Here is a 25,441-nt window from a genome sequence, read left to right as displayed (position 1 = left end):
GTTGAGTTGGATATTGAAACTTGTGTATGCTTCACAAAGTTCTCGTGTTGTATTTTTCAGCTCCATCAATTCATTTATATTCTTCTCTAAGCTGTTTATTCTCGTTAGCCTTGCATCTAACCTTTTTTCAAGGTTCTTAGTTTCTTTGCATTGGGTTAGAATATGTTCTTTTTGCTCAGGGTAGTTTGTTATTACCCACCTTCTGAAGCCTGTTGCTGTCAATTCATCAGACTCATTCTCCATCCAGCCTTGTTTCCTTGCTGGTATGGAGTTGTGATCCCTTGGAGGAGGACAGACATTCTGGTTTTTGGTGTTTTCATCCTTTTTGCGCTGGTTTCTTCCCATCTTTGTGGGTTTACCTACCTGTGGTGCTTGTAGTTGGTGGCTTTCTGATGGGGTCTCTGAATGGACATCCTTTTTGTTGATGTTGAAGTTATTTCTTTCTGTTTTTTAATTTTCCTTCTAACAGTCAGGCCCTTCTGCTGTAGGACTGCTGGAGGTCCACTCCAGACCCTGCTTACTTGGGGATCACCTGTGGCAGCTGCAGAATAGTAAGGCTTGCTGCCAGTTTCTTCTTCTGTTATCTTTGTCCCAGAAGGATACCCGCCATCATGTCAGCCTGAGCTCTCCTTTATGTGGTGTCTCTTTGGATATACAGGGGTTGGGGAGCTGCTTGAGGAGACAATCTGTCCCTTATAGGAGCTCAGGTGCTGAGCTGTGAGCTCCATTTTTCCATTCGGAGCTGCTGGGCAGGTACGTTTAAGTCTTCTACAGTGTAAGTCATAACTGCCTTTTTTCCCCAGGTGCTCTGTCCTGGGAAGGTGGGCTTTATTTGTAAGTTCCTGACATGCTGCTGCCTTTTTTCAGAGATGCCCTGCCCAGCGAGGAGGTAGCCTAGCCACAGTCTGCCAGCAAAGCTGTGGGCTCTGCCCAGCTGCTCTGTGAACTTCCTTGCAGTTTTGTTTATAGAGGTATAGTTAGAACTGCCTCAATAATGGCAAACTGTGTCTGTAATGGCGGACTGCCTCAGTAATGGCAGATTGCCTCAGTAATGGTGGACTACCTCGGTAATGGTGGACTGCCTCAGTAATGGCGGACTGCCTCGGTAGTGGTGGACTGCCTCAGTAATGGTAGATGCCCTTCCCCCCACAGATCTGGACCATCGTGGTCCAGCTGTGCTTGGTGTGAAAGTCTCAATCCAGAGCATTTCAGATTGCTGGTCTTTGTGGGGGTGGGACCTGCTGAGCCAGATCACCTGGCTCTCTGTTTCAGCCCCCTTTTTTCAGTTGAATGGGTGACTCTCTCTCCTAGGTGTTCCAGACGTCAGTTGAAATGGCCACCCAAATTTGTGTGAGTTTTTGTGCAGAGACCAGGTGCACCAGCTGAAACAGCTGTGGTAGAGACTCATGGTGCTTTTCAGCCTGGGAATCTCCTGGTCTGTAGGCAGTAAAAACTCATTTGGAAATGCGGTGATCACTCATCCTCTGCATTCTCGCTGGGAACTGCACCCCAGAGCTGTTCCTGTTTGGCTATTTGGGATCTCCTGTTTGTTTTTTTAATCCCCAACAATAGCTAATAGTTATTGGGCATTTACAAAGTATCAGACCCTTTACCAAGGGCTCAACATGGGCTATCACATTAATTTTCACAACCTGATGAGGCATGTCTAATTATTTTCCACTTTCTAGATGAGGAAACTGAGGCAAAGAGAATGAAGCCATCCATTAGGCAATTTCAAACTTATCTACCCCTGTTTCTGTCCTCAAGGGAATGTTTGTTGCTTTGCCTCTTCCACCCTCCAAAATTTCCTGTGCTAATAGGTCAGCATGTTACCTTAGAGGGAGACCTGCTTGGAGACTGAGAAACCAGAGTTTGGGATGTGAGGCCTGTAAGATATTTCATGGAGAGGTGCCAACTAGAGTCAGAGATACCTGAGTTGGAAGGAAGATTCTAGGCTATGATCAGCAGTGTTTGAATCCTTAGTGCGTAAGTGCTCCCCAGACGCCTGAGCTAGATGAGAGGATCTGGGGAGCAGGAGAGCAGAGTCTGGGAGACTGAGACCAGGAGCCCCCCAGAGGTGAAGAACTCAGGGAGAAACCAGCAAAGCAGAGGAGAAGAGGCAGTCACTGAAGGAAGAAATGAATGAAGAGAGTGGTGTCCCAGGGACAAAGTGAAGAATGTGTGTCAGAAAGACAGAATAACCAGGCAGGGTGGCTGACGCTGTAATCCCAGCTAATTGAGAGGCTGAGATGTGAGGACTGCTTCAGCTCAGGAGTTCAAGGCTGCAGTGAGCTACAGTCACATCACTGCAGTTCAGCCCCAGCAGCAGAGTGAGACACTATCTCTAAAAAAAATAATGGTAATAATTTTGGAAAATATTTTTGAAAGACACAGTAGTCAGCTGTTTCAAATGCTGCTGATAGATCAGATAATATGAGAACTAAAAAATGACTGCTGAATTTGACAACTTGGAGGTTCCTGGTAATCCTGCTAAGAGTCGTTTAGGTGGAATCGTGGGAATGAGTTAAAAGAATCTGTGGGAAATACATTCTATGTTCCGTGACCTGATTGCCTCTGCACTCACAAGACATATATGTTACTAAAAAGAAAATTTGGCTGTAACATTTAACGTGCATTTTTTATTTTTATTTTTTATTTTATTTTACTGGGATGCATTTTTGACTCTTTTTGCATGAAAGCAGTCAGAGAAAGTAAAGTAATGCAAAGAAGTAAAACACAAATATATAACTAAATGAATCTTTTACAGATTTTCCAAAAATAAGTAGTAAGCCAAATGTAAAAAAGTGATTTGTTTCTTTAAGAATAACACACTCCAAATGTCACGGCCGAATTAAGTCTCAATATTTGGTCCTTGGTTCTTATTCAGAAATAATTACGTTTTTACTTATTAAAGAGACATATCACATATAAAGTCTCAGAGTGTAAAGTCTCAGAGTCATCTGCATACATCACTAATTTCTTCCCCACGTTATACAGCTAGATATAGCACCCACATACATTGTAGGCTGTTGGTGAAGCATCTGACCTTTCAAATGGAATTGCACCTGCAATATGAGAAAAAAATTAGATCCATATAGCATACTTCTTACAAGATGACATTAAGTTATTCCTATCTGCATACATTTTTTTTTCCAAATGCAATGCAAAATGCCACTACCCTCATGAAGTCCCATTGCCTAACATTTGGTCTGCCAACACCTTTCAGTTTATTATTTTATTACCACAGCAGGAGAAACAGAGGACAATAAAGGTATTTTTGTCTTTAACTCTTTGTTAAACAAAATGTGCTTAATTCTTCTGAGTCTTTTTTTGTTTTTGTTTTTGTTTTTGCTTTTGACACAGAGTCTCACTCTATCACCTAGGCTGGAGTGCAGTGGTGCAATCTTAGCTCACTGCAACCTCTACCTCCCAGGTTCAAGTGATTCTCCTGCCTCAGCCTCCCGAGTAACTGGGATTACAGGTGCCCACCATCATGCTTGGCCAAGTTTTATATTTTTAATAGAGATGGGATTTGACCATGTTGGCCAGACTGGTGTTGAATTCCTGATCTCAGATGATCCACCCACCTAGGCCTCCCAAAGTGCTGGGAGGACCACCTGAGATCAGGATTACAGACACGTCATCCCCACAGGACCCAGCTTTCCATGTATTTTGTTTATGAACGTTGTATGTAGATGCAACTCACGTTAACATTTTTAGAGCCCCTGCACCCGGCTTGAGTTATTGTTAAAACACTCCTTTTCCTGGGAATTAATGGCTTAAAACCATAAATTTGCAACCGCCAACCAAACCCCCATCTTGACCAATAATTTGGTTAATGATGAACCGGTGTTCTTTCTTTCAAGCTCTGCCTCCACATTTCCCTGCCTTCTTCTGCCTAAGGGAGATCCAGACTTTTAACCATAATTTTGCATTTTGTGAAATGTTAGGCCAAGCACCTGCTATAGGAGGAGCAGACCTGCTTGACTCACACTGGAAAAACCCTGCCAGGAGACATAGCACCTGCCTGAGGCCACTGGGAGGTGTGACTTTTTTCAGTTCTGTCACCTCAGAGCTGAAGAAGTCTCACAGATAAAGCTCTATGGACTAAGTCAGGAGCTTCAGGATGCCTATTAGCTGGCTAAGTGTGAACTCACACACAGATCAGTTGTTCCACCTCCCTGCATCCTTCATCCACTTAGAAAATCTTCCCTCCAAATAAGTTCTGATACACTGTTGCACAGTAGGGTGACTGTGGCTAACAGTAATGCATTGTATATTTTAAATAGCTAGAAGAGAAGATTTTGAATGTTCTCACAACAAAGAAATGGTAACTAAGGTGATGGATATGCCAGTTACCATGATTTGATCATTACCAATGTACATGTGTATTGAAATGTCACATTGTACCCCACAAGTATGTACAGTTTATTATGTGTCCATAAAAAAAAAAGAAAATCCTCCTGCCTAAGGCAAGATAGTTCCTTAACTGGACCTGAGGGGAAGTATTAATAAATTACTATGCTTGACACTGGAAAGTCAGAGTGTTGATGGTTACTCACTTAATCCTTCAATGCACATTTAAAGGAGCCCTGTGAAGGGCCAGGCACTGTTCTAGTGGACAAAGCAGATGAAAGTGTCTGCTGTCCTGGAGCTTCAATTCTAATGCAGGAAACTGGCAATAAGTCATATATATGATGAGTAAATATGTAGCATGCCAGAAGGTGATAAGTAATTCGGAAAAGAAGAGTAGAGGAGGTGGAGGAACTGGGCTTGGGAGGCTTTGGAGGGGCAGGTTGCAGCATTAGATAAGTAGTGTCACGTCACACCCAATTATTATCAGCTGCCCATTTGCTGCCTGATTCTTCAACTGGATGATGACCTCAGACAGGGCTGGGACTCTGGCATGCCCAGTGTCTTGCACAGGACCCGGCTCACCATTAGATGCTCTCCAAGTATTTAGTTTCTGAATTTTGTGTGTAGATGCAATCCACGTTAACATTTTTAGAAGCTTCCTTAATGATTTTCTAAGATACATGTGTGTGTGTATTTAACAGCTAGGGATCCATTTAGATATTAGGAAAATCACACAAACTTTTTGGAAAACACATTTTGTTTACATTTGCTTAATAAAACACTTCACTGTATAACTCTAATCTCACCTCTGCCCCCACCCCAGAGAAGGTAGGGTCAGGGAGGTAGAGTTTGAGTTTTAGTGTGGTGTGTGTGTGTGTGTGTGTGTGTGTGTGTGTGTTTTTACAGTTATTTGCTTTTACCCAAAGAGTTGTATAGAGAAAAAAATATATTCAAATGAAGTTCACAGACCTATTAGTAGATACATTTATCTTGCTAATTTGGAGGTTAGCCACTTTATGATGGAATAACCTGGATATCTCTCTGCCTTTCTCCAGCCTTTCAAAGACTTCCACAAAGTGAGAGAGTTTCTCAAGGTCTGAATGGGGACCTGTATTTTTCCAATGTCCTCCCAGAGGATACCCGTGAAGACTATATCTGTTATGCCAGATTTAATCATACTCAAACCATACAGCAGAAGCAACCTATTTCCGTGAAGGTGATTTCTGGTAAGAGTTCAGCTTCCCGAATCTCTCCTTTAATTTACGAATATGTATAAAATATAGAAACAATTATATACTACTGACTTTGAAGTAAACAGGTTCATTATCAGGAAACCACCCATGAATGCTCACTAAAGTGGCATATGTGTTACAAATATTGTGCATACCCTAAATACTGGATTTTGCATTTCTTGCTTTTATTATCATGACTGGTTCTATGATAACCTTCTGAACCACCTGGTCTTCTGAGCATTTGCATGGGCTTTGTGCTCCACAGTGCCTCTTACTGGCAGTCCTGCAGCTTAAGTTAAATGTCCGCATATTCCTGGTTGGGGGTGGCTGAGTAAATTAAAGAGTTAGTCATGTACAATGTAAAGCCCTGTTTTTACTTGATAGGGACAGCAGTTGGTCAGCATAGCTGCATACATTTGCTTTTATTGCCCAGTACTTTTTGACCCTTCTCTGCTACTTTTGTGCCCTCTTCATAATATTCTGTTTATTTCAGTGGATGAATTGAATGACACTATAGCTGCTAATTTGAGTGACACTGAGTTTTATGGTGGTGAGTTATGGTGATTGTAACTGATATTCTCTCCTTCATTGTAGAATTTAGTTCACTAACTTCACCTCCATGGCTATTTAACCTTATTTCTTTATGAAATTTCTAGTTACATGTTTAATACCACTAGTATAAATGTATGTTTCTTAAGAAATTTAGCTCTAAACTTTGAAGCATGACGCTAGAGCATTCTCCATGACGTGTGTATAATAATGAAACCTGTTGTAACTGTTTTCGTGTAAAGAACCATTTCACTGATTTGGAAAAAATCTTTCACGTATGTTCAGAATTATGTTTTCCGTGTTTTGTTCTGTTCATAACTTTTCTTGTGAACTAAGTAAGAGTTAGCAGGGTACATTAACTTGCTAGAATATTGACTCATCAAAGCTTTTAGCAACTAACATAAAGTGGATTTCGTAGTAAAGCATTACATTTCTCATCTGTTTTCATGTGGCATTATCAATATAATTAGCAATACCGTTTCTCTTAGTTTTGTTTAAAAGCAAGTCAGACCAAATCACTGTCTTCAATGGAAGTAATCTTTTTAAAAGTAGAGCATTTAACTTCATTATTTTAGATAGAAATGGATTTGATTTCCTTATGGGAAATGTTCTCATGTAGAGTCTATGAATGAAAATAATGGGTTTTGGATATAGGGTCCTCTTAATTATCCATAAGGCAGAATTGCTGCTATATTAATTTTTTACCCTTGAGATTTGAGTAAAAGACATTAAGGTCTCATCAGTGACCAAGACAGACACTCCACAATTGCTACTTTATTTTATTTTATTTGAATATACTCCTGAAAATATGGGCCCCAAGACCATTCCCAAAGTGATTTTAGAGGAGTAAGTTTACCTGCACAATCTCTAAATTCTTAGGAAAACTAATTTCTCTCAAGTAAAACCTCTTCTGGCATTGGATTTTTTTCTTAGAAATAAGAATAATTCATATCATATTACGTTTTCATTCTGTTTTTATAAGCATCAAGTAGATAATGCATTAAAGAGCTGAAAAGCTTCAAGGGTTAAAAAGCCTTACTTACGATTATGTACTTTCTGCTTCAAGTTTTCCTAAGAAGCCTTCAGAAGATAAGGCCACCCTTTGGAAAGGCTGCCATAAAAAGAAGATGGCCTGTATAACCATCCCTAAGATCTTTGACTTGGACCCTCTTTATTTTTTCATTGAGAAAAATGATTTCCATTTATTTAATGCCAACATTATTCTTAATTTGTGGCATAATATTTGCAAGACCTCTGTCAGTAACTCTCTACTTTTTGTTTTCCATAGGCATTGCAGTTTGGGGATCTTAATATGATTAATCAGTGATATTGGCTATAATATTGTCCCCACTGTAAGCCAGGATACCCCTTCTATAAGCATATCTTTATAAAACCTGACATTTTCCAGAAGATAGACAGTTAATTTTTGCTTTGACCTAAGCACTAATCCTGAAGGAAATATAGTTTGATAAGATGATTTTCCTCTCCATGTCAACATTTTGAAAATTTTATAACCCACAGAAAATTTGTAAAAACCTAACCCAAATTAAGGAAATACACAAAAGAAAAACAGTCCTTATTATTAGTGCTTATGCAACCAAAATTGTTTGTTTCTGGGTAACTGAGTGAGTTATGACTAGTTATAAGGCAGAGAGTATGTATTTGTAGCTTATCAAATTTCACAATTAATATTAAATAGCTTAAAAAGGGATTAGAATTTTAGATAGCTTTTTGATAATGAACTGTGTTTATAGAAATGCATATTTATAAGTTGTAATGTATATTGATTTTCTTGTTTGCAGCTAAATCAAATAGAGAGAGGCCACCAACATTTTTAACTCCAGAAGGCAATGCAAGTAACAAAGAGGAATTAAGAGGAAATGTGCTTTTACTGGAGTGCATTGCAGAAGGACTGTGAGTTAACACTTTCTGTCCTGAAGTACATTCTTATAAAAATATAGTAGGTTGGTAGAGAGGTGTTAATATCATAGGAGAAGTCATTGTCTTCTACTAATTCTACCAAGCATCAAGAAAAATTTAGTAATTATTTCCAAAGTAGACCATATGAATCTTACATTATTGTTAAAATATTGTGCTAATGTAATAGTAATCATATTGAAATAAGTATCAGTAATCACTTCATGATTGATGAAATATTATGTCTCACATTATTGTTAAAATATTTCGTTAATGTAGTGTTCATCTTGAAATAAGCATCAGTAATAGCTTTATGACTGCTATGATTATAATTAGAGTATATTATTTTGCTAGTTTATAACGAATCACCTCAAATTTAGTAGCTTAAAAATAATAGCTGTTTAACCCAAATACCCATCAATGATAGACTGGATAAAGAAAACATGGCACATATATACCATGAGACACTATGCATCCATAAAAAAACATGAGTTTATGTCCTTTGCAGGGATGTGGATGAAGCTGGAAACCATCATTTCTCAGCAAACTAACACAGGAACAGAAAACCAAACACCACATGTTCTCACTCATAAGTGGGTGTTGAACAGTGAGAACGTATGGATACAAGGAGGAGAATATCACACACTGGGGACTGTCAGAGAGTTTGGGGCTAGGGGAGGGATAGCATTAGGAGAAATACATAATATAGATGATGGGTTGATGGGTACAGCAAACCACCATGGCATGTGTATACCTATGTAACAAACCTGCACGTTCTGCACATGTATGCCAGAACTTAAAGTATAATAAAAAATAATAATAATAGCTATTTATTACTGATCCCTTGTCGAGAGATCTACAGAGCAGTTGTCCTCTAACCAGCTAGATTTAGCTAATTTTGGTTAAGCATGCTCATGCATCTGCTAGGTGGCTCAGCAGTGGGTTCACTGCTCTTGGGGTCTGCTGCTTGTTAGCTGGAGCCACTGAGTTGATGGCTATAAGTTGCTCACATCCCTCTTACAGTCTCATCCTGGCCTCCTGACAACAGACAACATGCACAGGGCCTGCCTCTTAAATCCTAGCCTCAGAACTAGCACATTGTCCCTTCAGCTACTTCCTCTTGGCAGATCACAAGGCCAACTGTAGATTCTTTGAAATAACTTATCTGTGCACACTTCAAAATTGCACCCAGCCCAGAACTGAAGTGCCTTTGACAGGAGTTGCAGGGAGGCCTCGCCCAAATACAAAAGTGACTATAATGTTAGCTCTGTGTTACAAGGAATTTCTGTTTAGTCCCTGTCTTCTGCCTGACACAGAGCAGGTAGCCTCAGTACAGGCGCATCTGCTAAAATCCTGGAATGGAGTGTCAGAAACGTGCTGCCCTCACACGTGATCCCTGCTGTCCTTGACAGGCAACGCATTGGTCTCACATTCCTTCCTGAATCCAGGAAAACTTGACTTCAAGAGGCAAATGGAGGCCTCTGCTGGCCAAGGCAGGAAATCACACTATGCATTATCCCCCTCCTCAGGCAACCAAAAGCTAGCAAAACCTCCTTTTAAAGGTATACTAAAAACCCGTCACATCTACTAGAATTAAGAAGAAAAAATCCTTCCAATTTTAATCATTATCATGTAAGAAGGTGGCATAATCTGCCAATCTCCAACCTTCGAGAGCAGAAGATACCTAATCTCACAATTAAAAGACTTCTTTTCCCACAAATGACATATTTCATGAAAAACTAAAACATGGTTGGTATTTTGGAAATTTCACAATACTCCCAGAAGAATTTTTAAAACTTTGGAATATTGTAAAACCAAGATTGAGACTCTATCATTTACAAACCAGCCATCGGACATACAGAATCCAAATATTTCTAATTCCTGACAATGGCTCAGTATAATAGTTGGCCTCCAATACAATGCATGGCTTTTTCATAATTTCAAACTATGAAATTATGTTTCTGTCTCCATCTCCTCCTTACCTTCTTATCTGAGATGCAGATTAGTCTATTAGGAAATATCAAAATGTTATCAGATTCTACATGTATATAGTTTTCTAAAATCTACATAATTTTTATATTTATAGCTAGTTTTAATTCTAGAAGCTATTTCATCAGATATATATGCTCAGTTTTTTTTTTTTTTTACTCAACCAAACAAGCCAAACCAATTTTATAATCAATTTTTGCTTGAAGCATAATTTATTATTTTTCATGGTTCCATGTGATGACTGGGCTAAGCTATTCTTTTTTAAATTATTTTTTATTTTCCATAGGTTATTGAGGTATAGGTGGTGTTTGGTTGCATGAGTAAGTTCTTTAGTCGTGCTTTGTAAGATTTTGGTGCACCCATCACCCAAGCAGTATACACTGCACCCTATTTGTAGTCTTTTATCCCTCACCACCCCTATCCTTCTCCCCAAGTCCCCAAAGTCCATTGTATCATTCTTATGCCTTTGTGTGCTCATAGCTTAGCTCCCACATATCAGTAAAAACATACGGTGTTTGCTTTTCCATTCTCATCTAGATCACTACAAATGCCATTAATTCATTCCTTTTTATGACTGAGTAGTGTTCCATTGTACACAGTTTCTTTATCTACTCATTGACTGATGGGCATTTGGGTTGGCTCCACAATTTTGCAATTGCAAACTGTGCTGCTGTAAACATGCGTGTGCAAGTATCTTTTTTGTATAATGACTTCTTTTCCACTGGGTAGACACCCAGTAGTGGAATTGCTGGATCAAATGGCAGTTCTACTTTTGGTTCTTTAAGGAATCTCCATACTGTTTTCCCTACTGGCTGTGCTAGTTTACATTCCAACAGTGTAGAAGTGGTCCCTGACACTGCATCCACATGAACATCTACTGGTTTTTTTTTTTATTTCTTTGGTTATAGCCATTCTTGCAAGAGTAAGGCACTATTGCATTGTGGTTTTGATTTGCATTTTCCTGATTATCAGTGATGTTGAGCATTTTTTCATATGTTTGTTGTCCATTTGCATATCTTCTTTTGAGAATTATCTATTCATGCTCTTAGCCTACTTTTTTATGAGATTGTCTGTTTTTTCTTACTGATTTGTTTGAGTTTGTTGTAGATTCTGGACATTAGTCCTTTGTCAGATGCACAGATTGTGAAGATTTTCTCCCACTCTGTGTGTTGTCTGTTTATTCTGCTGACTGTTCTTTTTGCCGTGCAAAAGCACTTTAGTTTAATTAAGTCCCAGCTATTTATCTTTGTTTTTATAGCAGTTGCTTTTGGGTCCTTGGTCATGAATTCCTTGCCTAAACCAATGTCCTGAAGGGTTTTCCCAATGTTATCTTCTGGAATTTTTGTAGTTTTAGGTCTTAGATTTAAGTCCTTAATCCCACTTGAGTTGATTTTTATATAAGGTGAGAGATGAGGATCCAGTTTCATTCTCCTGCATGTGGCTAGCCAATTATCCTAGAACCAATTGTTGGAAAGGGTGTCCTTTCCCCATCTTATGTTTTTGTTTGCCTTGTCGAAGATCAGTTGGCTGTAAGTATTTGGGTTTATTTCTGGGTTCTCTATTCTGTTCCACTGGTCTATGTGTTTGTGTTTATACCGGTACCATGCTGTTTTGGTGACTGTAGCCTTATAGTGTAGCTTGAAACCAGGTAGTGTGATGCCTCCAGATTTGTTCTTTTTGCTTAGTCTTGCTTTGTCTATGTGGGCTTTTCTTTGGTTCCATATGAATTTCAGAATTTTTTTTCTAATTCTGTAAAGAATGATGGTTGTATTTTGATGGGGATTGCATTGAATTTGTAGATTTTTTTTGACAGAATGATCATTTTCACAACATTGATTTTACCCGTCCATGAGCATGGGATGTGTTTCCATTTGTTTGTGTCATCTCTGATTTCTTTCAGCAGTGGTTTATTGTTTTCCTTGGAGAGGTCTTTCGCCTCCTTGGTTAGGTATATTCCTAGGTATTTTATTCTTTGGCAGCTATGGTAAAGGTGGTTCAGTTCTTGATTTGACTCTCCACTTGGTCGCTGTTGGTGTATAGAAGAGTTACTTATTTGTATACGTTAATCTTGTATCTGGAAACTTTGCTGAATTCTTTTATCAGTTCTAGGGTCTTTCTAGACGAGTCTCGGGGATTTTCAAGGTAAATGATCATATCATCAGCAAACAGTGACAGTTTGACTTCCTCTTTACTGATTTGAATTCTTTCTCTTGTCTGATTGCTCTGTTTAGGACTTCCAGTACTGTACTGAAGAGGAGTGGTGAGAGTGGACATTCTTGTCGTGTTGCAGTTCTCAAAGGGAATGCTTTCAGCCTTTCCCCATTCAGTATTATGTTAACTGTGGGTTTGTCATAGATGGCTTTTATTACATTGAGATATGTCCCTTATATGCCGATTTTGCTGAGAGTTTTAATCATACAGGGATGCTGGATTTTGTCAAATGCTTTTTCTACATCTATTGAGATGATAACATGATTTTGTTTTTAATTCTGTTTATGTCGTGTATTACATTTATTGACTTGCATATGTTAACCATCCCTGCATCCCTATTATGCAACTCACTTGATCATGGTGGATTATCTTTTTGCTATGTTGTTGGATTTGGTTCTCTAGCATTTTGTTAAGGATGTTAGCATTTATGTTCATGAGGGATATCAGTCTGTAGTTTTCTTTTTTGGTTGTATTCTTTCCTGGTTTTGGCATTAGGGTGATGCTGGCTTCATAAATTGAATTAGGGAGGGTTCCCTTTTTCTTGTGAAAAAGTGTCGAAAGAATTTGGTAGAATTCTACTGTGACTCAGTCTTGTCTGGTCTTTTTTTGGTTGGTAATTTTTTAATTAATGTTTCAATCTTGCTGCTTATTGTTAGTCTGTTCAAGGTATCTAATTCTTCCTGATTTAAAGGGTTGTCTTTTTCCAGGAATTTATTCATCTTGGCTAGGTTTTCTAGATTGTGTGTGTTAAGATGTTCATAGCAGCCTTGAATGATCTTTTGTATTTCAGTGGTGTCAGCTGCAATATCTCCCGTTTCATTTGTTAATGAGGTTATTTGGATTTTCTGTCTTCTTTCTTGGTTAATCGTGCTAATGATCTATCAATCTTATTTATCTTTTCAAAGAACCAGCTTTTTGTTTCATTTATCTTTTATATTTTCTGTTGGTTTGCTTGAATTTCATTTAGTTCTGCTCCAATCTTATCTCATTTCTTCTGCTGGGTTTGGTTTGGTTTGTTCTTGTTTCTCTAGTTCTTTGATTTTTACCCTACAATGTCAGTTTGTGCTCTTTCAGTCTTTTTGATGTAGGCGATTAGGGCTATGAACTTTCCTCTTAGCACTGCCTTTGCTGTATTCCAGAGGTTTTGATAGCTTGTGTCACTATTGTCATTCAGTTCAAAGAATTTTTTAATTTCCATCTTGATTGCGTTTTTGACCCAACGATCATTCTGGAGCAGGTTATTTAATTTCCATGTTTTCGCATGGCTTTGAAGGTCCCTTTTGGAGTTGATTTCCAGTTTTATTCCACTGTGGTCTGAGAGAGTGCTTGATATAATTTCAATTTTCTTAAATTTATTGAGGATCATTTTGTGGCCTATCATATAGTCCATCTTCAAGAAAGTTTCATGTGCTGTTAAATAGAATGTGTATTCTGCAGTCATTGGCTGAAATGTTCTGTATATATCTGTTAAGTCCATTTGTTCCAAAGTATAGTTTAAATCCATTGTTTCTTTGTTGACTTTCTGTCTTGATGACCTGCTTGTCTAGTGCTGTCAGTGGAGTGTTGTAGTCAACCCTATTATTGTGCTGCTGTCTATCTAATTTCTTAGGTCTATTAGCAATTGTTTTATAAATTTAGGGGCTCCAGTGTTAGGTGCATATATGTCTAGAATTGTGATATTTTCCTGTTGGACAAGGCCTTTTACCATTATATAATGTCCCTCTTTGTCTCTTTTCACTGCTGTTGCTTTAAAGTTTTTTTGTCTGATACAAGAATAGCTGTCTCTGCTCACTTTTGGTGTCCATTTGCATGAAATTCCTTTTTCCATTCCTTTACTTTGTGTTTATGTGAGTCCTTATGTGTTAGTTGAGTCTCCTGAAGGCCACAGAGACTTGGTGGTGAGTTCTTATCCATTCTGCAGTTCTGTATCTTTTAAGTGGAACACTTAGGCCGTTTATATTCAATGTTAGTATTGAGATATGTGGTACCCTTGCATTCATTGTACTGTTTGTTGCCTGTGTACCTTAGTTTTTTTATTTTTTGTTTTTACTTTTTTTTTTTTTGAGATGGAGTCTCGCACTGTCACCCAAGCTGGAGTGCAGTGGTGCAATCTCAGCTCACTGCAATCTCTGCCTCCTGGGTTCAAGCAATTCTCCTGCCTCAGCCTCCCAAGTAGCTGGAACTACAGGCATGTGCTACCATACCCAGCTAATTTTTTGTAGTTTTAGTAGAGATGGTATTTCATCATGTTGGCCAGGATGGTCTTGATCTCCTGACCTCGTGATCGACCCGCCTCAGCCTCCCAAAGTGCTGGGATTGCAGGCGTGAGCCACCACACCTGACCTGTTTTTGCTTTTTAAGTTATATATTTGTTTTACAGGTCCTGTGTAATGTATGCTTTAAAGAGGTTCTGTTTTGATGTGTTTCCAGGATTTGTTTCAAGATTTAGCTGCTTTTAGCAGTTCCTGTAGTGGTAGTTTGGCAGTGGTGAATTCTCTCAGCATTTGTCTGAAAAAGACTGTATCTTTCCTTCATATCTGATGCTTAGTTTCCCTGGATACAAAATTCTTGACTGATAATTGTTTTGTTTGAGGAGGCTGAAGATGGGGCCCCAAACCCTTCTAGCTTGTAGGGTTTCTGCTGAAAAATCTGTTGTTAATCTGATACGTTTTCCTTTATAGGTTACCTCATGCTTTTGTCTCACAGCTCTTAAGATTCTTTCCTTCATCTTAAATTTGGATAACCTGATGACAATGTGTCTAGCTGAAGATCTTTTTGTGATGAATTTCCCAAGTGTTTTTTGTGCTTCCTGTATTTGAATATCTAGATCTCAAGAGAAGTTTTCCTCAATTATTCCCCCAAATATGTTTTCCAAACTTTTAGATGTCTCTTCTTCTTCAGTACACTGATTATTCTTAGGTTTGGTCGTTTAACATAATACCAGACTTCTTGGAGTCTTTGTTCATATTTTCTTATTCTTTTCTTTTTATCTTTGTTGGATTGGGTTAATTCAAAGACCTTATCTTCAAGCTCTTAATTTCTTTTTTCTACTTGTTCAATTCTATTGCTGAGACTTTCCACAGAATTTTGCATTTCCATCAGTATGTCCAATGTTTCCTGAAGTTTTTATTGTTTTTTCTTTATGGTGTCTATTTCCTTGACTGTTTCTTCCTTTGCTTCTCGTATTGTTTTTTGGATTTCCTTACATTGGGCTTCACCCTTCTCTGATGCCTCTCTGATTAGCTTAATAACTAAATTTCTGAATTCTTTTTCAGGTAAATCAGGGATTTCTTGGTTTGGACTTCGAGCTGGTGAGCTAGTGTGATTCTTTGGGAGGTGTTAAAGAGCCTTGTTTTGTCATATTACCAGAGTTGGTTTTCTGGTTCCTTCTCATTTGGGTAGGCTCTGTCAGAGGAAGGTCTAGGGCTGAAGGCTGTTGTTCAGATTCTTTTGTCCCATGGTGTGTTCCCTTGATGTATTACTCTCCCCCTTTTCCTATAGATGTGACTTCCTGTGAGCCAAGCTGCAGTGATTGTTATCTCTCTTCTGGGCCTAGCCACCCAGCAAGTCTGCCGGGCTCTGGGCTGGTACTGCTAGTTGTTTGCATGGGGTCCTGTGATGTGAACCATGGGCCTCTCTACCATGGGTACCAGCACATGTTCTGGTGAAGGTGGCAGGGGGTTGAAATGGACTCTGTGAGGGCTCTTAGCTTTGGTGGTTTAATGTTCTATTTTTGTGCTGGTTGGCCTCCTGCCGTGAGGTGGTGCTTTCCAGAGAGCATCAGTTGTGGTAGTATGAAGAGGAACTGGTAGTGGGTGGGGCTGTGAACTCCCAAGATTATATGCCCTTTGTCTTCAGCTAGCAGGGTAGGTAGGGAAGGCCCATCAGTTGGGGACAGGGCTAGGCGTATCTGAGCTCAGACTCTTCTTGGGTGAGTCTTGCTGCAGCTGCTGTTGGGGATGGAGTGAGGTTTCCAGGTCAATGGAGTTGTGTACATAGGAGGATTATGGCTGCCTCTGCTGAGTCATGGAGGTTGTTGGGGAAACAAGGGAAATCCAAAGGTCACAAGCCTTACCCAGCTCCCATGCAAAGAAAAGACCAGTCTCACTCCCACAGTGCGTCCCCTAAGAGCCCCAAGTTTGTTTCCAGGCAGTGGGTGAGCAGGGCTTGAGAACTTGCCCCAGGCTACCTGCCTCCGAGCTGTGAAAGAAAAGGGCTTGGTTCTTCCCCACCTGTGGAGTCTATGTGCCAGATTTGTACCATCCCTCAAGTTCTGGCCAGGAAGCTTCTAGCCCAGTTCAAATTGTTACAAAGTTCAGCTGGAGACTTCCTTCCCCCTGTGGCATTTTTCCCTATGCCTCTGGCTGCCCTACTGATGGATCACTGTGGCGCCAGGCAGAAATGGGCTGCTTGGGGACCCAGCAAGCTCCCAGGGCCTTTCCTGCTGCTTCCTCTACCCCTGTATTTCGCTCAGCTCTCTAAATTGACTCAGCTCCAGTTAAGGTCAGAAACTTCTCCTGCAAACTAGACCTTCAGTTTCCCACTTCTGCAGTTTGGGCGCTCACAGTATTTGGGATATCTCCTGGGTCCTGCAAGAGCAGTCTGATTTCTTCAGAGAGTCTGTGAGTCCTCTCAGCAGGTTTGTTCTTGCAGTCATTCTGGAGCTAAAATTCCTGATGTGAGCCTCCACATGCTTCTCTGTCCATCCAATTCAGAGCTGTAATCTAGTTTTGCCTCCCATCTGCCATGATGATCCCTTCTGAGCTGAGCCGTTCTTATTCAGAGTCATTTGCATTGCTATTGACAAATACCGTTATCTTCCTGAGGCCCTGGGGACCATAGTTTCTTCATTATCTTCCCAACACACAACTCAATGCTTGGTGTATAGTTCAATGCTTAGGAAAGTTTTGTGTTGAATGGATTTTTATTTTACCTTCATGAAAACTTTCTAAAGTCATTAGTTCAAGTCAAGCATTATTATACCCATTAAGGCAACTCAGGAAACTAAAGGCTCAAAAAGATCAGAAATCTAGGGACAGGGTTGGAATTGTAAAGACCTAACTTTAAGCCTGTATTCTGACTTTTCATCTCTCTCCATATTTCATGATGATAAAAAACAAAATTGGGTGACAAATGGTATGAGTGATACCTAAATTTGATCTAATCAATTATTATAATAATATTTTTAAATGTCACTAATAATGAAACTAAGGAAAGAATGCTGTTTCCCTAATCACTTAGTTCACATCAGCAGACAGACTGCTGTAAAATAGAAAAGTTCTTCCGTTTGATATGGAAATGAATGCAAAGGTTTATGGTCATAGATATGTTTATGAGTTTTTCTCTGTACATTTTTATTTCTAGCTAAGGAAAAATTATAATTCAGTATCATTAATATAATAGTATTTATTTTGATTAACATAGTAGCTTCATGTAAATATTTCTGAGAGTTCGTCATTAGTCAGAACATGGAAGAAAATAATTAGGCCCTATCAGTAAAGCAACTCATGCTGGCATTCACACTGCATCACTGACATCAAAGTTTATGGTGCTCCATAAATTAGTATAGTTCTGTTTATGTGAAAATGTAAAACTGTGAGCATTATTTATAAAAGTGTGTTGCTAATTAAAATATCTATATAATTCTTGTGATTTTTATATAAAGATTTGTTACAAACTTGCATGAAAATTCACCCTTAAAAGTAGTTATAGTTGGATTTCTTTTTTATAGCATCATTATTTATTTATCCTATCAGGCCTACCCCACTTATTTACTGGGCAAAAGAAGATGGAATTTTACCCACCAACAGGACATCTTATAAGAACTTTAAGAAAACCTTGCAGATCACTCATGTTTCAGAAGCAGACTCTGGAAATTACCAATGTATAGCAAAAAATGCATTAGGAGCAATCCACCATACCATTTCTGTTAGAGTTAAAGGTATATTGTTTAAAATGCATCTTCTTACCTTCATGAGAGACCCTGAAACTTTAATTAATGTGCTTTTGATTATATTTTTTAATAATGATAAATGTAAATTTATGTCAACATTCGTGGTACCTTGACTCTCCTCATTGCTTTTTGTAGTTCATCTAAATCAGGTTAAAAATTTACTGTTCAAATCTTCCTCACAGAAGAATCCCGGTTAATAAACATAGGAAGAATGAGGGAAATAGAAGAGTCAACATTAGAATCCCACAGTAATAACTGCAGCAGGCAAGATCAAGCAATGAATGCTAAAATTAGTGGGTGAAACGTTAAGGAGAAATAGGATATTTGCATAGCTCCAAAGTGTTTCTCTCCTCTAGAAATTAATTACTGGGAAGTTTTTTGGTTTTTTTTGTTTTGTTTTGTTTTGTTTTGTTTTTGACACATAGTCTTGTTCTGTCGCTAGGCTAGAGTACAGTGGTGCTATCTCGGCTCACTGCAACCTCTGCTTCCCGGTTCAAATGATTCCCCTGCCACAGCCTCCTGAGTAGCTGGGACTACAGGCATGCACCACTATGCCTGGCTAATTTTTTGTATTTTTTAGTAGAGACGAGGTTTCACCATGTTGGCCAGGATGGTCTTGATGTCCAGACCTTGTGATTCGGCCTCCCAAAGTGCTGGGAATACAGGTATGAGCCACTGCACCCGGCCTGGCGAAGTTTTAACATATCCACAAATTCTTTATTACTCCTTTCTCTAGAAGATGGAGCTTACTTCCCCTCTTCTTGAGTGGGTGCTGGACATTAATGAACAGCATATGGAATCCAGGGAAATAGTAACTTTGGAGCAGAGAAACCTGGCAGACACTGTCTAAACTAAGTGATGAATGTTAACATCAACAATAATAAGTCAGATTGATATCATATATTCCCTCATGTGGTAAAATTAGAAGGGTTCATTGCCTTTGGGATATTTTCGAAAGCCCAAAACCTCAGGGTAATCATGAGAAAACATCAGACAAACCTAAGCTGTAAGGCAGTCTACAAAATAACTGACCAGTACTCTTCAAAAGTGTCGAAGTCACAAAAGACAAGAAAAGACCAAGAAATTATCAGATTGGAGACTATGACAAGTAAATGTAAAAGATGTTACAAGTAAATGTGGTATCTAGGACAGGATCCTGGGACAGAAACAAGACATTAAGGCAAAAACTGGGGAAATCCTAATAGAATGTATAGTTTAGTTAAATACCAGTGTTAACTTTTCATTAGGTAACTGGACCATGGTGATGTAAGATGTTAACGTGATAGGAAGCTGCATGAAGGATGTATGGAAACACTGTAATACCTTTGCAACTTTTCAAAAATGATGTTTTTACATTGCTTCCTGATTATATATATTCTGCAGGTCTCAGAATTAATTTAATTTAATTTATTTATTTTTGAGATGGAGTTTCACTCTGTTGCCCAGGCTGGAGTACAGTGGCACAATCTTGGCTCATGCAACCTCTGCCTCCTGGGTTCAAACAGTTCTCCTGCCTCAGTCTCCCAAGTAGCTGGGATTAAAGGTGCCTGCCACCAAACCTGGCTAATATTTTTGTATTTTTAATAGAGACATGATTTCACTATGTTGGCCAGGCTGGTTTTGAACTCCTGACCTCAAGTGATCCAGCCACCTTGGCCTCCCAAAGTGTCAAGATTACAGGCATGAGTCACCGTGCCTGGCTCTGAATTTAAACTTGTTTCGTAGCCCTACCTGTACCTGTAATTTGCCCTGTATGCTTAGATAAATCTGTCACCTCTTTGATGTCTGATTAATTTTAATGTAAAATGAGAATGATATTTGTATCAAACAGGTCTAGAAATAATACATATATGTCAGTGAGTCTCTTTAAACATTCTTTTGAAAATCTTAAGTGTTCTTTGAAGCATCGTTTATAAATCTATTCACTCAAAAAAAAAAAAAAAAAAAACTGAGACTAACCAGTTTGGTGTGAAGTACTTTCTTGTATTATTAGAACAGTCAATGTGTTCTTTTGCTAAAATGCTTATTTGATTCAGATTTTTGGTCTTTTTACTTCTTCCTATAAAGCGGCTCCATACTGGATCATGGCCCCTCAAAATCTTGTGCTGTCCCCAGGAGAGGATGGGACCTTGATCTGCAGAGCTAATGGCAACCCCAAACCCAGAATTAGCTGGTTAACAAATGGAGTCCCAATAGAAAGTAAGTTGCATTGATTGGTTCTGGTTGCAGTATATTTTCTGAGCATATATATATCCCAACAGTGAACAAACGGTGATAAAAAATAATTCAGGTTAAGGAAGGAAGCCACATGTGTGTTAAACAGAGGCATCAAATTACCTTTCGAGTTTTATTACCATTAGATATTTATTATGAATGTGAGTAGTTTATGTTGTTAACATAATGGTATGTGATAACTAGGACTTGACAATATTTCCTCTGTTTTTTACATGAATATTGTGAAGAAAAACAGCGTCAGAAATAAATATCACTGAAAAGTTTAGATGATCTTTGTGCAAAACATCAGGTGATTTGTGGAAATGTCATAGACACTGGAGGAGGTAGGTGGGGAGACTCAGCATACAGCCAGTCGATACATCATGCATAGGAAACCTAGCTGTCTTTAATTTAAAGAGTTTTCAGTCATAAGTGTAACCCAGGTGCTCCCACGTTCTCCAGTCTCCCAAGGTCACTGTCCCATTTGATACCCAAAGAAGACCACATCCTCTGACCCTGATCATATCCAGGATGCTTTGCCTCTGAGTAGTGTTCCCTCCCTGAGAGCTGCTGGTGTCATCCTTGAGCAGCACCTGGGCAGTTGTACCTGTCACCCCGTTCAGCAGCCTCCGTGCTCTGCCGCTCTACTCCTGGCTCTTCATTAGCCAATTTCTCCAAGCTGCCACTATGCTGCCCAACATGTGGCCTCAGGCCGTCCCATTAATGTACTAAATCATAGCAAAGGCTAGCTTTATAAAACTTGGCTAAAGGCTTAGGGAGAGTCGAGGGAATTATAACACAGAAAAAAACTTTAAATGGATATTGCACCTCACTGCTCCTGAATTCCTAAGCCATGGCCATGAACAGAGCGATCCCACTGGACTCTCCTCGTCTTCTACCCTACCCATCACCAGCTACTGCTAAGAGGAGCATCTTTTAACATTTTCCCCTTCTTGGAGTTCAGACCTCCTCTTAGACACTGAGACATAGAAAGTTAAACCCAGCCTTAGGTTTACCGTTCCAGTCAATAGCATGATTACCTGCAAAGCTATTCTTTACTCACAAAGAAGACAGCCCTCAAGCTTCTGTTACAGGGCAGATTGGCTTTGACTGCCTCCAAGTCAGAATTCAATATTGGTTCTACATTTACATAAGCAAAAGTTCTGCTGAATTGACTTTCCTGAAGTAACACACACACTTCCCCTAAGATGGTTCCAAAAAACTGCTGGTAGATTTAAGGTGGCACAACTTCCTGTTTCTCATCATCAAGGTCTGACAACTGCAGGGTGACTGAGTCATTGTAGCCTGCCCGATGTTTTAATTGAAAGAGTGTTTATTGGAAGTTCAAATGTGTCTCATTGCACAGTAGCTGTCAGATACTTTGAAATAGGCAGCCTGTGTTCACTGTAAAAGGAAGTGTATTATTCCTGGGAGAAAACAGATGCTAGAGGCTAGCAAATAGGGTTTGGATATTTCCACTTCCAATTTTAACCAGAATCAGGATCAGGAGAAATGGCAGAAAATGCTTTGTGGTTGTGTTTTAGGGAGCTCTTGCTACTCTCAGGGGAGTATGAGTAAAAACTGAGAGGAAAAAGTAGAAGAAAGCCCAGAACTAAAGATGTTTTATGGTGGCCAGGTGCAGTGGCTCACGCCTGTAACCCCGGCATTTTCAGTGGCTAAGGCCGGCGGATTGCTTGAGTACAGGAGTTAGAGACCAGCATGGGCAACATGGCAAAATCCTGTTTCCCCAAAACATAAAAAATTAGCTGGTACAATGTATGATTTTCTCAGGAATGCATACAAAATGGCAATACATGATGATACATTCTTGATACTTTTACACCATGTTTTGCAGCTCAGAGTTTTTGTGTCCGTTTGTGGAAAGTTAAAAGTGCCCCTAAGATCTAGACTCAGTGAAACTGACAAATGGAAGGGATCATCCATCTAGCCCTTCAGCAGGGAAAACGGGGAACCAGGGGATAAAGTTTGGCAACCAGAGTGCAATCCTATGCAAAGAAAATTGAGATGTGGGTGGATGACATAAGCAAGGGGGGATTCATTAATGAGGCTGATTTTTCGTCTTGATTTGCTCTGCTTGTTGTCCTTATAAACCAGCTGTCTTAGTCCATTCCTGCTGCTATAACAAAATGCCTTAGACTGGGTAGTTTATAAACAAGAGAAATTTATTGCTCACAGTTCTGGAGGCTGGAAAGTCCAAGAACAAAGCACTAGCAGATTTGGTGTCTGGTGATGGGCTGTTCCTCACAGATGCTGCTATGTGTCATCACGTGGTAGAGGGGGACATACGGGCTCCCTCAAGACCTTTAGAACAGCACCAGTCCCATTCGTGAGGGGGAAACTCTCATTTCCTAATCACCTCCCAAAGACCCCGCCTCTTAACCTTGGATTAAGTTTCAACATGAATTTTGGAGGGACACAAATATTCAGACCATAGTATCAGAGCATGCAGTGCCTCTGAAGGAACCTTGCAAGTCCAGTCATCTTAAGGGCCTTGAAAATATACTCATGGCCAGGTGCGGTGGCTCATGTCTGTAATCCCAGCACTTTGGGAGGCCGAGGCAGGCAGATCATGATGTCAGGAGTTTGAGACCAGCCTAGCCAATATAGTGAAACCCCATCTCTACTAAAAATACAAAAATTAGCTGGGTGTGGTGGCATGCGCCTGTAATCCTACCTACTCAGGAGGCTGAGGCAGGAGAATCACTTGAACCTGGGAGGTGAAGGCTGTGGTAAGCCGAGATCCTGCCACTGCACTCCAGCCGGGGCAACAGAGCGAGAGAGAGAGAGAGAGAGAGATAGAGAGGGAGGGAGGGAGGGAGGGAGGGAGGGAGGGAGGGAAAGGAAAAGAAGAGAAGAAGAAGGAAGAGGGAAGGGAGAGGGGGAGGAAGGAAGGAAGGAAGGAGAAAGAGAATACACTCATAATATGATAATACTCCCGTTTTAAGTCACATTTTTGTGGGGAGGATCAGCTGCAAAAGCCTGCTTTGGGGGTAGAGAGCAGTAATATCAGGGAGACAAGTTAGGTCGTCTTGCAACCTTAAATTGTCTGATTAGGTAGAGAAGAAAGAGTTAGGACTAAATATCTCAAATCAGATCGGCTCATTTCTTCCATCCCAAAAGTCTTCTTTAAGCCCCATGAGATGGAAAAAAGGAGGCTGAGCCGGCGTGGCTGGAATTCCACAGCTCCTTAGATACAGTGTCGCTCAACCTCTAGTGTGCCTCAGAGCTGTCACTGTGGTGGACATGCAGGGAGAGGAATACCACACGGTGTGGCAGCAAAGCAAGGAGCCTGGCACCACCAGGCTGCTCCATGGTGCTTAGGAGCAGGTGCTGCGTGTTTATACCAAGATGATGGGAAGCTTCCCTGGAAGGGGTCTTTCTTGACATCTCATGGCCAAGCAGAAAGTGGATTACCATTGGGACATCTCATAACTAAACGGCAGTGAGCCAGCAGGGCCCTTGCCCAGCTTTCTGCTCTAGGACACTGCAAAGGTACGGCTGTTCCCTGCCTCACCCTTCTGCAGCTGACCCATCTGCAGCTTCTGCTAAGTGCCTTCTTGGGTGGATGCTAAGTCTTAAGCAGCTAAGTACAAAGTGAACCCTGCATGCTCCCACTGTGTGTTGATCTCCCCAATCCAAAATAACAGGAAAATGAGGGTGGTGCGGAAACTATCCAAAAAAATGATAGATGTTTAAGGAGCCTTGTGCTGCCATCCCTTTCATCCCCTGCTTGGTACTTGCTCTGTGAATTTAGAGGCCCCTAAAGGGAATTGCCTTTGAGGGCTGGGGACCATCATGGAAAGGGGCCACCAGTGCTTGTTTCCCATCTGCAGTTTTCTGACTTCTCCACCTCACAGATACATCAGCAGCACTGGGACACAGGGAAAGGATGGCAGGGAGATGCCAAGAGGTGAGGCTAGGAACTGAGGGCACAGTCTGCCACAGTGTGTGATGGTGCTGAATTAGCACAGTGAGGACTCCTCGCCTTCATCATAGCATAGGCCCCAGAAGTTAGCTGGGAGCAAAAGCTGGCTTGCTGACCATACTTTCTACCCAAGGGACTATAGACATTGCAGGTGGACCAGCTGCTGAGGGTTAGGGGCAAGAAACAGCTGTGCCTCTGAAGTTCTGTCCTGCAGGGGCTGTGCAGTGTCCCCTGCAGTGCCTGAAGTTTGTCTCTTGTGCCACACAACAGAGACACAGTCAGGGGACCATACTGCCATATACACAGCCACCCCACTCCTGACTTGTGGGCGAGCACCTAAGGATATTGACTGCCTCCTCCCGCCTCTGCAGGCTCTGGCTTCCAAGTGCACACAAATACTGTAAAAGGAGAAGCTGGTTCAGGGAGGGGAGTGGTAAGACGGGTTCTGTTAGCAAAATGTGATGTTATTGATCTGCGACTGTGCATTTCAGACCTGAAAGCTACTGTTTTAAAAACTGGAAAAATTAACTTCAAAAGTGTCTGGGTGTTTATCTCAATGTCTTCTAAACCTTTGCCCTTCCCCACTCCCCAGGACTGGCCAGATTACTTCAAGCTTTCTTGAAGCACAAATCACAGGCTGTATTAAATAAATGTGGAATTTTCCCAAAACCACCTAAAATAGTTTTAAAACAATCTACAGAAGTCAGGAAAAAGAACAGAGCTGCAGATAACTGGTACCAAAAGAGAGCTTTGATTTTATTGTGTGATGGGAGGGTGTGAAAATAGAACCCAGGACCAGAAAGAAGATGAACTGGCTATTGGCAGGATGGGGCCAAGCATTTCCCTGCTGTCCCCCAGGAGGTTGCCTTTCAGGACTTCACAGTCACCCTTGGGTGGGTATCTTTGAGTCCCTTTTCCTCCTCTTGGTCTTCCCCATTGGAGAACCTGTGCCAATCCAGGTGGTGATGCCCAAGGCCATGCCACTGTGATTCCTATCTCTGCGGGAGAGTCTAACATTTGCAGATCCTTCACAGTTTCCAACATGCATTGTATTAGGTCTCTCAGACTCTTCTG

General features: G+C 40.4%; 1 protein-coding gene across 50 annotated transcripts in view; it reads left to right on the top strand.

Moving 5' to 3' along the window:
• Positions 1-25,441, top strand: part of NRCAM (neuronal cell adhesion molecule) — a 315,528-nt gene that overhangs the window by 235,643 nt on the left and 54,444 nt on the right. For 39 of the 50 annotated variants that reach the window (XR_001830436.2, XR_005203149.1, XM_037745118.1 and 36 more), the window contains 5 exons: positions 5,412-5,582; positions 6,082-6,138; positions 7,940-8,051; positions 18,011-18,195; positions 20,275-20,406. Coding sequence is in view for 48 of the 50 variants with exons in the window: in XM_037745118.1 (XP_037601046.1) it covers positions 5,412-5,582; positions 6,082-6,138; positions 7,940-8,051; positions 18,011-18,195; positions 20,275-20,406 (657 nt within the window). In the remaining 2 variants the exon portion in view is untranslated. The remainder of the gene's footprint in view (positions 1-5,411; positions 5,583-6,081; positions 6,139-7,939; positions 8,052-18,010; positions 18,196-20,274; positions 20,407-25,441) is intronic. The other 11 variants (XM_037745127.1, XM_037745125.1, XM_037745123.1 and 8 more) reach the window with 1 other exon arrangement.

This window comes from Cebus imitator, unplaced genomic scaffold, assembly GCF_001604975.1.
Source record: "Cebus imitator isolate Cc_AM_T3 unplaced genomic scaffold, Cebus_imitator-1.0 Scaffold192, whole genome shotgun sequence".
In the NCBI taxonomy this organism is placed as follows: Eukaryota; Metazoa; Chordata; class Mammalia; order Primates; family Cebidae; genus Cebus; species Cebus imitator.
Note: the sequence above shows the minus strand (reverse complement) of the source record. Positions and strands in the feature narration are given on the sequence as shown.